The 13,263-nt window shown below is 58.6% G+C and overlaps 1 protein-coding gene across 4 annotated transcripts in view; it reads right to left on the bottom strand.

Moving 5' to 3' along the window:
• Nucleotides 1-13,263, bottom strand: part of RIN3 (Ras and Rab interactor 3) — a 105,043-nt gene that overhangs the window by 1,768 nt on the left and 90,012 nt on the right. For 3 of the 4 annotated variants that reach the window (XM_045822977.1, XM_045822981.1, XM_045822980.1), the window contains 2 exons: nt 8,561-8,692; nt 1,898-2,061 (listed from right to left, as the gene is read on the bottom strand). In XM_045822977.1, coding sequence (XP_045678933.1) covers nt 1,898-2,061; nt 8,561-8,692 — 296 coding nt within the window. The remainder of the gene's footprint in view (nt 1-1,897; nt 2,062-8,560; nt 8,693-13,263) is intronic. The other variant, XM_045822978.1, reaches the window with a different exon arrangement.

Raw genomic sequence — 13,263 nt, 5'->3', positions numbered from 1 at the left:
TGTCTGCCCTTGACCTCTCTGAGCCTCCGTTTCCTCCACTGTAAACTGGGACAATACCAGCCTGGCACCACGGCTGCGAGGAAGCACAGAAAGCTAGCTCTGAGCCTGGAGGAGTCCCCTCTCCCCAAGCGCCGTGAGGGCAGGCAGGAAGGGGTTTGTGTGGGGTGACCCCCGTGGAAGGGTGGGAACAGCACGGCCCTCTCAGGAGGAGGATGATGATGATGGTGCTGGTGGCTGCAGGGTGGCGAGTGCACACGGGGCGCCAGGCTCCGTGTGGACAGCTTCACCGGGATTGCCCCTTCCTTCCCGGAGGGGAGGCCCAGCTCACTCTCTTGGGCACTAGTGCTGCCTGTGCTCTTCTCGTCCCCCGTTAGGCTCCAAGGGCCCTTCCTACTTACTGATGGCTGTCAGGCTCTGGGCTTTCACTCCCGGGGAGGAAGGGACTTCAGGATGGGGTGCAGCGGAGGCACGGGGAGGGGGCAGAGGGCGCTGCCCTCCCTACACACCGGCAACTGTGCTGAGGGGCTTGGCGTCCCCGATGGGAGGCACTGGTGCTGTGTGGCTTGGTGCCGGGAGCCCACGGGTGGAAGCAGGAAGTGAGGGACGCATGGGTCGGGTTGGAACCGAGAGTGCCCACACCGGAGAGCTGGCTCTTGCCAATTCACGCTGACTCATGCCAGCCTGAGATCCGGTTATGACACACGGCCAAGACACCACTGATCAGAGGGAGGGGACATCAGCTTGGCGGCCTAGGACACGGACTGGCAGAGCTCGTCGGGTCCATAGCCCACCCGTGCTGACAGAGAAACTGAGCCCCAGAGACAGGCAGGGATGACTCAGCGTCACACAGCTAGCAGCACACAGCTGAGCCCGGACCTCGAGGCTTTTGCCTCCCAGGCCTTGTCTCTCCTCATTACAGACAGGCCGTCCTTAAAGCCGGGGCTGGGGTGCAGGTCCGGTGTGCTCTGGGTGCGGGGGAGGTGAGTCTGCATAGCTATTTACACATCTGCTTTGCTGCTCGGCTCCCTGGCCTAACTCCCTCCACTCAGCACACACCCCAGTCCCACTCTGCCCCAAGCCCTGGGCAGGGAACCCCTGAGATGGGAGTCACGGGCCTTCCCCCGCAGGGTGACAGCTTCTTCACACATGCACGGTCACAACATGGCGGTACGCGCTGTCATGGGAACGGGGAGAGTGGCGGCAGGAAGGACAGAGCAGGGCATCTAACTCGGGCTGCAGGGAACGGCAGACAGGAGGCGGTCAGGGAAGGCACTGAGGGTGGGCACGCGGCAGCCCGAGAAGCGGAGATGGGCCTGCATGGGCAGCGGCTGAGTGTGAGGGAGCTGAGCCCGGGGCGACGTGGTGCAGCCCAGGGGGGCGTGGGGTGCTGGGAGTGGAGGCGGAGCCAGGAGTCTGGCCACCAAGGGCTTGGGTGCTGGGTTTGTGCAGAGAGAGGTGGGAGGGATGGGAAGCTGGACTGCAGGGGCAGGCTAAGGGCACTGGGACCTCGGTGGCCGCTCGCCGCATTTGTCCAGGGACCCAGGGGCAAGGCCGTGGATCAGCTCGTGGGCTCCCTACAGGTGGAACTGGCACCATTTATGTCCACATCTCCTGCCCTCGCAGGCTGAGAGGGCACAGTGGGTGCTAGGCAACGCTGAGTAAAAGCCTCATTCCCCCTCTCCTGGTCTTGTCCCCCCAATTAGATCACCAATGCCTGGTGATGCTTTCCTAGGACCCCCTTCCCTGGAAGCGGGCGCAGGGCTGGGCACACGCACATGGGCAGGCATGAGCCGACCAGCCAGAGGGGCCAGTCAGTGTCCTGCTCTTGAGCCTGTGGGCAGTGGGGCCAGCAGCGTCTGGGGCGTGGTCTCCTCCCTTCCGCCGCCCCAGGCGTCACCTGTACCGAGGAGCGGGAGGCCCGGGCCTTGTTGAGCGTGCGCCGGCGCTCCCAGCGGTGGATGGAGTCCTGCACCTCCATGCTCAGCTGCCGCGTCACCGTTATCTTGTCGTAGTTCTTGATGTGCTCCAGGGCCCCGTAGGTGGTGGTCAGGTAGTAGGAACCTGCGGGGGACAAGGGTGTGCGGGCTGAACTAGGACCGCCTCACCCCACCCACAAGGGGAAGGAGGGGGCTCCAGCTCGGCCTGCCTCGTCCACCACTCCCGCCCACCGCTGCTGCCTGGGACCCATCTGCAGAGCCACCACCTGGAGCCGAGCCCCTGCCCGCCCCACAGCCTCACGAGCTTCCCCAAGTCCAGCCCGAGCTGTCAGGCCCTGCTCACTGGCTCTCCTTTGAGAGAGGACTCTTGCTTATTTAAAAATGATGTTAAGAACTGATCATCCCCGGGTGGCTGGGAGACATGGGGGACTGGGGGCAGGGCAGGTGACTTCTCACTATGTATACACACACACATGCACACACAAGTATATACAGAAATATATATACCCTATTCCAAAAAATAGTTTTTAAAAGATGTAGAGAAAATTTTAATTATGGCTATAAGATTTTAAAGATTTAAAGTAAAAAAACTGAACCATTCATTTCTCCATTTCTTTTTACCATCTTAAATGAATTCACATGTATTCTTAGTATCTAATGTTCCCTAAAATAATTTAAGCTTTGACATACTTCAGACTGCAAAACTTACATGAAGTTTTAAGATAAAAGATGATGATTTGCACAGATGCTTACGAGTTCACTCTCCTCAGTGTGTTAGGGGCTTTGGCTGACATGTTTGAGGAGCACCAGCCTCGCTGAGCTCCTCGTTTTAGAGAGGGCGGGCGACTCCCGTGGGGTTCCCTCCCACTTGAGGGGCCTCTCCCTTGGATCTCTCAAAACCCCGACAGTGATTTTTGACATGAGGCCAATTCTCCTAGAGACCCATCCAATCCAAATCTTCTCTTCTCTTTCTTCCTAATGAACTGAACACTCCTTTTTAGGGAGGAAGTAACAACCCATTGAAAATGCCCCCTGCCCAGACTCCCTTGCAGCTAGGGCTAGAGGGCAGGAGACCCTGTTCCAGCTACTCAGACGTAAGTAGAAGTCTCTGGGTGGGGCTTCCAGGAAAACCTTGAAAGGGGCAGACCCTGGGGTGGTGAGCACACAATACAATATGCAGATGATGTACTATTAGCATGGTACACTGGAAACGTATATAATTTTATTAAACGATGCTACCCCAATAAATTCAATTATGAATACATGAATGAATGAAGAAATAGTAGCTTCTATTCATTTATTAAAAAAAAAAGGAAAGGGGCACATTCAGTGACATGTCCCTTTGGGTTTTGCCCATTCCCTTCCTCCTGCCTGGCGCACAGAAGTGAGCCCCGAGGCACAGCAGCTGTTCTGCAACCAGAGGTGACAGGCACCGAGACAAAGGCACACATCCTGAAGAACAAGGGAGGGAGGTGGGCCCCTGGTCTCCTCACAGCGGGGCTCGAAACGGCCATCACTCTCAGCCGCGCACCGCGCCCCACCACCTCGCTGGGCAGCAGGAGACAGGGGTTTGCACCACCGTTGGTTGCACCGTGAGCTGTGTGCAGCTCAAAGCGCTCCCAGGTTGCACCGGGTGAAGCTGCCCGCACAGACCCACAAAGCCTCCGACGGGAAAGGGTCGCGCCCTCGCAGAGTCGGGGGAGGTAGGACACAGGGGTGAAGGGCCACAGGGTCACGCCCCCTTTCACAGGGATGGAGGAAAGAGACCGTGTTTCTGAAACACATGTGTCAAGGCCGGCACAGGGCGTGGCTGGGTGCTCCTATCAGAGAAGGGCAGTGGCCTGCGTGTGCCAGGAAACCTTTCCTGGGGACCGGCAGCCCTCGCCGCCCAGAGGTCCCTGTCCTTCCGCTGCCGGTACGTCTGGGTGACAGTCTGGTTCCCACGCGCGATCCTGTCTCCCTGCCTAGGACCGGATGGCTGAGTCCAGTGCGCTGGTGGAGAGCACGCAGCTTTGGAGTCAGAGCGTGGGATCTGCCTGTGCCCTTCAGCAGCTCGCCGAAGGTCACCCTGCAACCTCAGGTGAGTCAGGGTCCCCTCTACACTCTGGTTCCTCTTCTGCAAACCCCACCATGGCCCGCAGTGGGAGGTGAGTGAGACGACTACACGCAAGATGCGGTGCTTACTGATGAGTGACGCGTGGTGGCTGGGTGACCTTGGGGAGGGGCTCTGGGGTCTCACCCTCACAGGACCGGGAGGGGCGGGTGGGGCGGGGGTGGACTCCAAGCCCTGCAGCGCACTCCTCTCGCTCAGGTCCTGCTTTTATTCACAGGAAGTGCCGCATTCTGGGGCACTTCCCTTTGACTGGGGCCATGCAGTGCCACCGATGACCACCGGGTGGCAGGCGACTCCTCCCACAGTGAGGTTTAAGGCCGGCTCTCTTTGGGCCGAGTGTGTTGCCCGTGAATGGGAAAAACTCACGGCCCGCCCCCGTTGAGATGTTAGCCCAGCGTGGGCAGCTGTCAGCCAGCACGGAGAGTGAGCACGGGTGCATGAGTCCACGAGGGGGCTTCTGGGAGAGGTTTGGATTCTGAGCTGGCGTCGGCCAGGTGCCCCGCAGCTGCTTCGCAGCTGCTGCCTGGTTCTCCCATCTGCCCCACATTTGCGCAGCGTGGCAGGAGCTGCGGGGAGGGGCCAGAAAGGAGCTGGGGTCCCATCGGCCTAACGCTCGGGCCCTCTCTACTTCTGATCCTCCCTGCCCGGACGTCCCCGCTCTCTCGCACCCAGTAGGCTTGCTGCAAAGGAGGGGGGACCCCGCCACTTGTCCTTTGCCGAACTACAGCACACGGACCGCACCCGAAGGTCCCCAAGGGCACAGACTCCGGAGTCCGGCTTACAGGCTTGTTGTCGGACGGACACAGGACCGTTTGCTTGGAGGAACCGTGAAGCACGAGAAGGCAGAGCAGAGCCCAGCTGTGTGGCTCCCCCTGCCTCCAGTGACCTCTGCAGGACCCAGGGGTGGCCAGGCAGTTTGAGAACCCCCGACCCAGGCCAATACCTTCACTTTCCGGAGCCAGAGCGGTGAAGCGACTGGCCCAAGGTCTCCGGCCAATCACAGGCAGAACCGGAACGGAAAGCCAGCCTCCGTGCCGCTCTTTTTACTACATCCTGTGTTACTTTTCCTCTCAGTTTCGAGCCACTGAAGTTCTCGAAGACTGGGGACACCCCCAAGGGCCTGCCTGTGTCCCGGCCACCTCTGAGCTCTGCCGGGGACTGAGGGCAGGGGCCAGCCGGCAGGGGCTCTGCCCCGGCTCCAGACAGGACCCTCTTTGCCCGCACTCCGGGGCTCTGGTGACAGAGCACCCCTAGGGTGAAGCCGGGGAAATCCAGTATCTGTCCCGCTGTCCTTGGCCCAGATGCCTCCAGATGCAGGTCTGACAGCTGGCAGACTTGAAAGGTGGGAGCCCCCACCCAGGCTGCAGCCCCTCAAGTCATCCTGCCACAGGAGGCCAACGCCTGTGAGGCCAGGGCTGTCCTGGGTGCTGTGACTGTGCACCCTGGCTAGGGGACTAGGCACGGAGATGCAGGGGGGCACCCCTGCCAAGCACCCCGCCTCCTGGTGTGGGTAGCAGGGTGTGACGTTTGTCCCAGGCTGGCCCCCCAGGCAGTGTCTGACGGTGCTGTGGGGGGAGGGGCAGGGCTCCTGGCGGGAGGAGCTCTGCCTGCCCAAATCTTTTCCTCCAGCGAACACCCCACGCATTCCTTCGAGATCTCCTCCCAGGGCAGAGGTGGGGGCCGGGACTCTGACTCCCGCCTCTGAAAAGGGGCAGGCTGCAGGGCCGGGCCGGCGACAGGTCAGACACTGTTTAATAAGACCTTCGCGTGTGTTTATTGTACTTTCGCTCATGTCAGAAGCACACCGTAGCCCAGAACAGGCCAGGCTGCCGCCTGGAGGACTGCACCTTTCCCACGGGCTTCAGGAGCAGGGAGAAGGGTCCCCGGAGGGCAAGCCAGGATGGGGGTGGGGGTGGGGCCGAGCCTGTCCCTGTCCTGTGCCTGGCTTGGAGCCCCATTTAGGAGTCGAGGTGGCCAGGGCGTCGGGGCTGACCGCTGTGGGAGGGGGAGCCTCCGCATGGTGCCCCCCCGCCCCCCCACACTACTCCATGCTTTGTCTCTCGGATGCTGTGACAGCCCCGTGGGGTGGGGGCTGAGCCGTGAACGGGGCACGTAAATGACTTCTTCCCAGAGAGGTCGGCTACACACGCCCACTGTGGAAAGTTTGGGAAACAGAAAAACGGGAACGAGAAGACTCTAGGGGCTCCGTGGGCACCCGAGCTCTGCCCCGCCCCGTGGCTGTACCCCCGCAGCCGGCTTCCTGGCCTCTCAACACCCACGCGAGGTGGCCCCCCGTGAAATTGTCTTGTTCACTCGTCTGTCTAGTCTGTGTGAGGTCGGACACCGCCCCCCCAGCCCCGCCTCCCCTCCCCACGCCAGAACGAGTCTCCACGAGGAAAGGGACCTGCTGTACCCGGCGCGAGGGAGAAGCTCAGGGAGCACCCGTCGGGTGAATGAGCACGTTCACGGCCTTAGCCCAGGTGGGCGCTGAGTCAGCACTGTTCTTGTTGGTTTGTAAGAACCTTTTACAAGTTAAGGCTCCTAATTCTGGGCTTGATGATTCGTGGGAACACTTTCCCCTGTTTTTTTGGGTTAGTATCTTATTTGATTTATGGTGATTTTTGACACGTAAAAGTTTTGACCTTCACAGGTTACCTGTGCGGTCACCACCAGACCACAGCTAATATTCCTGCTGAGAGCACTGGGGGGCTGCTGCGCTTTTCAGGGGGCTTGTCCTGGGATGTGGGGTCCTCAGTGTTTGGGGCAGGAAGTCAGCTCTTCTCACAGCCCCCTGCCTGGGGCCTCCTTGCTCCCCACTCCCGCCTGTCCCTTCCCCACGGGCTGAGGGGGCCCGGAGGAGACAGGCCAGTGTTGTTTGAGGCCCCTGTCCACCCCCTCGGCCCTGTGGTGCTGCCGCGTGCACGTTCAGGGCGGAGGAAGCCCGGGAGGAGAGCCCACGAAGGCCGGAGGTGCAGGCCCCACAGCGTGGGCCCCAGAACGAGGCAGCCCTTAGTCTGCATGATACCGTCAGCCACGCCTGTCTTGCCTTGCCCTTTGACCCAAGTGCCTGGCCTGGGGCCTAGCACACAGCAGGGGCTCACCCAGCAGCTGCTAGATGAATAGGTGAGTGGGTGAGTGGATGGATGGGTGGGTGGGTAGGTATCTGGGTGGATAGATGGGTGGGTGGGTGGGTGAGTGGGTGCATGGGTGGGTAGATGGGTGGATGGGTGGGTGGGTAGGTGGATGGATGGTAGAAGAATGAATAGATAATTGGGTAGATGGATGGATGGATAAATGGGTGGGTGCATGGGTGGGTAGATGGTGGATGGATGAATGTACTGGGTGGCTGATAGCCGCTCCTGAAAGAAACCTGACTTCTACCGAATTCCTACACCCTCTGGAAGACAGGGAGTGCAACTGCAGGAGAAGTTTAACTACAGAGGAGACAAAGACAGACCTAGAGGTCCCAGGGCACAAGCCAAAGTTGTACGTGGCAGTGAACCGCATGGCTTTATGCTCCTCTGAACTTCCAAGAAGTCACAGAACCGGCACTCAGACACTGATACAAGCTGAAAATGCAAACAGATGCAAAGAGGGGCGGTTTGTCACAGGAACCACAAAGCCCAAAGGGGCTGCTCGGGGCCTGAGAGTCTTGCTTAGCCCTTCGATGCTGATGTCTTAGAGCAGTGGTCCCCAGCCTTCTTGGCACCGGGGACTGAGTTTCATGGAAGACAATTTTTCCACGGACCAGTGTTGGGGTGGAGGATATAGGAGGCGGAGTTCAGTCAGTAGTGCAAACAGCGTCCACAGACCGGGAGCAGGGAGGTTGGGGACCCTCTTCTTAGAGGACAATTTGGGGCCCCCTCGGAGCTGATACCTGGGCTGGCTGCATCTATGGGGCTCTTTGTGGAGGGCGGCGGAGGCTACGTGGGTGGGAGGAAGTGGTGGGAAGGAAGAAAGGGGAAGGAAAACCGAGGGTGGGTGGAGCAGACTACATCACTGCCGTTTACACATGGCATTAACCTCCACCCACTGAGAGAGGACCTGTCCCGGGGCTGGGTGGGCAGGGGGGCTGGGAGTCTCTAGGGCCACCCCAGTCCGAGAACTCACCATCGTTCCCTGGGCAGGCTCCCTGTGGACACCGCCCACTTCAGCCTTATCTTTCACACTACTAGCAGCAGCTGTTCTATCTTGATCTGCCTGGTTCCTGTTCATTTCCCATGCTCAGTGCAGATGTCGTCTCCTCCAGGAAGCCCTCCCTGACTGCACAGCCTGGGACATGTGCTCCCATACCTTCTGGGCTTCCCACCATTTCAGCATATGTCAAGCAGCAGCGACATGGTCTCTTTCCCGAACCGGCTCCCCTGCGGGTCTGTGGGCTCCCCCAGGACAGGGTTTGTGTCGGGCCCTGTGTTACATCCCCGCGGCTCACTGGAGTCTGGCATCCAGGAGGCGCTTATCGGGCCGCCCAGTGTCTCCCCGGTGTGGTCGGGTCGGGGGTACGACTCACCCTCCCCCAGCTGCAGGGCGGGGTCCATGAGCTCCATCATGTACTCCACGTCCAGGAGCATCTCCGTGAGGTGGCTGCGGGCCAGCACGTACATGAGCACCGGCAGGAAGTCGTCCGCTCCGTAGGGCTTTCCTGGGAGGAGGAAGGAGGCAGGAGGGGGTGAGTGCGAGGTTCCATGAGAGGTTCCTGGAACGCCCCTGGAATCAGGCTTCTCGGGGTGGCCTGCGACACAGTCTGGGCCTGGGAAGGAGGAACTGAGAAAGTGCCCTCCGCCAGGGTGGGCAGGACCCGGCCCCTTCCTCTTTCCCGCTCTGCCGCCCCACACCACAGGCTGCTCGCCCGACGGGCAAGTTCCCACTGCACATGTCCATGGACCCACTGAGAAGCACCGCCCTGTCTTCTCCAAGGCTCCTTCCCTGTCAACATCTCCCTCTCCGCCTCGGAAACCCCACCGTCCAGCCCTCACTCGCTTCCAGGGGTGTGTGACCCGCGGCCCGCGGGCCGAGTGCGGCTCAGGAGGGCTGCCAGTACGGCCCAACACATCATACATTTACTTAACATGCCACGAGATTTTTTGTGACTACGCGTCACAATGTGTTGAATGTGTGGCCAAGACAACTCCTCTTCTTCCCGTGTGGGCCAGAGGCGCCAGAAGGTTGGACACCCGTGGAAGCGGCGTCCCTCCCTGAGCGTTGCTTTCCGAGGGCACAGGCCCCCGAAAGGAAGACGCACCCCTTCTGCCTCGGGGGGAGGCGTTCACAGGGCTCAGAGCCTCTGGGGGAAGAGAGGAGGGTGGAGGGTGGGCCTTCCCACTTGGCTCTGGAGACGGAGCGTGTGGCCACGCGGAACCAAAGGCTGCACCTGAAGCATAAGAACTTCTACAGGGCAGAATCCCCCCGGAGCCCCTCGGCCGGTCCTCAGCACGCCAGCACAGGTGCGCCGAGGAATACGAAAGCGCGACTGAGCAGGCTTGCACCTCGAGGAATGGCCACTGGGGTCCCTGACTCCCTTCAATCCCCCCTCTCACCAAAGGGAGGCCGGGGCCCAGGCAAAGGTCTCCGGGCTCAGCGGGAGTTCCCGGGCCCGGGCATGGCCCCGGCAGAATCATCCCCGGGCTGCTGCCCTTTCTGTCCCCAGGGGAGATTAACCATCGGCCCAAATACACGCCATGCAACCTACAGTTCTTTCCAAAAGCGTATTTCTCCTTGCATGTTTTACCAAGGGTTTCAGTAACTGTCAGGAAATACGTGATAAAGCTGTAAAGTCTAAATAAAAAAGTGAACATCAGGACAAACGAGGATGACAAGAGGCACTGTACAGCACAGAAACAACGGAAACACAGATGAGCAACAGCCCACCCAGCTGCTCCTTTGGAGCCACGAATTTGGCTTGGAGTTTCCTGGTGGCCAAAGCGAAAAGGAAAAACACAACCAGCTATATTCTTCTCATTGTCCCTGAGAAAATACACCTGTCTGTTGGGGGAACTAAATTATCTTCCTAACCCTCAGGGCAAAAATAAATGTTGACACGTGGCTTCGTTTGGGAGACAAGACTGGTGGGCTCCCGCGGCACACCTGGTGACTCATTGCACTGCCTCAAGGCGCAGCTTGCAGCTCCAGGCGAGTCCCGCTAGTGGAGGAAGGCAAATCCCGTGGCTGATTGTGCGTGTTCACGTCGGTTCCTCATAGCGCTGACATGCAGCCGGTGTGGTTTTGCCCATCTTCCTGATGAAGAGGCTGAGGCTCCGAGAGCCGAAGCGCCTCTCCTACCTCGCCCACACTCCCTAGGAGGTCATGCGAGGTGCAGTGTGTGGTGCAGAGCTAGGCCTCTGACCTCAGGCCCCGGGTCCGACCCCAGCGCTCCCACTCACTGGCCGTGAGCCGTGGGAAGTTCCTCCTCTAACCTCAGCAGAGGGGTTGGAGAAGGAGACAGAGGTTTGAGAATTAAAGGAAATGGTGTTGGTGGCTGGTGCTGTGTTGAGTCTGTTGAGCCCTCTGGGGCCCGGGGACAGAGGAAAGCCATGTGCTCCTCCGGCAGCTACTTGCCAAAATATGCCCTCCCGTGTTGAACCGAGTGGCAAAAGTTAATGAAGGCTTACAATAAAACACAAGGGCTGCGGGCCGAACCCTGGGTTAACGATCTGTGTGCGTGCCATGGTCAGCCCTCGTGAACTCGCGTGGGCCCGGGGATCGCCCGCTGATCGGCAATGGCTGTCCCCGTCGTTCTGCGCAACAACTCGGGGTCACAGAACAGACGATTCCCCGTCTGCACTTGAAGTGTTGGTCTTTGTTCATCGTGCAGTTTGGTGCGCACATTTTTATTTTTTAATTCCCACCCGAGGATTTGTTGTTGTTTTAAAACTGATTTTAGAGAGAGGAAGGGAGAGACAGAGAGAAACATGGATGAGAGAGAGAAACATCAATCGCTTGCCTCCCATGTATACCCTGACTGGGGCTTGAGCCCGCAACCCTGGTGTGTGCCTTGACCTGGGATCGAACCCGCAACCTTTTGGGGTACAGGATGACACTCCAACCGACTGAGCCACCTGGCCAGGGCTAATTTTCATTTTTAAAAATATTGCATTAAAATACCATTTAGCATTTGACCCAGCAATTCCACTCCTAGTCACACCCCCAGGAGAAACGGAAACCTGTTCACGAAAGGCTGGTACACACACGTTCGCGGCAGCACCGCTCATCAAAGCCCGCCGGTGGAAACAGCTCGAACGCTCACCAGCTGCTGCGTGAGCGGGCAGAAGGTGGTCCATCCACGCAATGGGACCCTGCTGGGCAGTGAGGAGGAGCAGACTACTGACCCACGCTGGGACACCAGTGGACCCCGAAGTGACAGTAGGTGAACGGAGCAAGTCGCAGAAGACCACAGCTGTACGTGCTGTTTGATTCCACTGATGGGAGGGGTCCGAAATAAGCAAGTCCAGAGAGACAGAGACAGGCTAGTGGCCGCCAGGCACTGCGGGGTGGAGGGAATGGGGAGTGACCACTAACGAGCACAGAGTTTCTTTTGGGGGCGATACAGATATTCTGGGATTAGAGTAGTTTGGTCACGCAACTGGTCCCTAAAATCCGCTGCATTGCTTCTTATATATGTGTAGGTGCATATACATATGTAACATAACATACAGTATACCGATATAAAAAATATGTAAACCCACATATGTACCATTTATCTTCACTACTGAGTTTTTTGGCAGTCCCTTCAATGTTGTCAAAGCTGGCCCTGCAGGTGGTGCTGAGGGCAGTGGCTGGCAGCTGAGTGCTTGGTGAGTGGCAGCCGTGACAAGTGGGCGCTGGTGCAGGTCTGCGCACACGGGGAGACAAAGGGAGTGAGGCTGGTCCCAGCCCTCAGGACCCTCCCAGTCTCAGCCCAGTGGCCGTGCCAGGGCCTGAGTTGGGGATCGCAGACAATCACGCCCGGAAAGTCGTGTTCTCCGGCTGCTCAGCTCCACTCCAGCCCAGAAGGAGAGTCAGACACTACGTTCCTCCCCCTCGTTGGCCAGTCTCTCCCATTTTCATAGTGACAGAACTGACTTCCAGCTGGGACACAGCTGCCCATAAGAAAGACTGTATTTCCCAGCTTCCCTTGCAGCTAGGTACAGCCGTAGGTCTAACTTCTGGCTCGGGGGATTTGAGGAGGAAGTGATGTGTTGAGTTTTCAGGTCATGCCCTTTGAGGGGAGGAGCATGTGGACAGAGAGACCCCTGGGGGTGGTGGGGTGATGAGAGAGGAGCCTGGGTCTCTGAGCACCTCGTAGAAGAGAGGTTTCAAAGCCGCCTGCACTGGCATGTGAAAGTGAAACAAATTCCGTCTCGTGTAAACCACTGGGGTGTGCGTGTCTGTGTTAGCAGCAGTCTGAGCCATATCCTAACTTCTGCAGTACAAAGCCCTCCCGGCCGGTGGTCAGAATAGCGAGGCCATGGCTCACCTGCTTGCTCGCTCATTCATTCATTCATTCACTTACTGAAATCTTATAACCACCCTACACTTCAGATCTGATTTTTCTGGATTCCAGTGGGGACCAGAGAAACAAGTTTAAAAAGAGGGTATGAAAGAGCTTTGGAAAAAGGCAGGGGCTCGATGTTGAATTTCACAGCCCCCGTGTTCCCACGGCCCTCACGGGGTCTGGGTCACCCCCCCGAGAAGCACAAGCCAGCGCTGCCCCCGTGGGCTCTGAGTGGATGTGCATGTTTCCACATTTCCACTTGTCCTTGTTTGTTTTTCCAGAGGAAGTGTGCCTGGGGCCTGCCTTCCTGGGCACACTCAGTTTCTACATCTGCAAAATGGGGCCAGCAACATGGGCCCTGATGGTCTTGCAGGGTTTTGAGAGAACAAAAGGAGAAACAGAACACGAGAGCGACTTGGAACCCATAGCGTGCTACGGAAAGGTGAGCTCTTCCTGGCATCTGTGCTTGGTGTTCTCATGGGGTCCCAGGCTGGAGGGGTTGGTAACACACAGCACTGCAAAGCAGAGTCGGACCCGCAGGGCGAGTCCCAGCACACTACTTACTAGCTGTGTGACCCTGGGCTAACTGCTTTACCTCTCTGAGCAAGTGTTTCCAGTCAAGTGTGAGCTGACGCAGATAACGTGGTATCCTATGGGGCTCTGGTAAGAATTCTATGTAATGCTTTACATGGAGTGCTCCCACGATGCTCCCCCAGAAACAGCCCCTAAAGAACACCCACTCT

Source organism: Phyllostomus hastatus, unplaced genomic scaffold (genome assembly GCF_019186645.2).
Source record: "Phyllostomus hastatus isolate PE091 unplaced genomic scaffold, TTU_PhHast_1.1 phas_scaffold_501, whole genome shotgun sequence".
NCBI classification, from domain to species: domain Eukaryota; kingdom Metazoa; phylum Chordata; class Mammalia; order Chiroptera; family Phyllostomidae; genus Phyllostomus; species Phyllostomus hastatus.
This window is presented reverse-complemented; position numbering and strand designations above follow the sequence as displayed.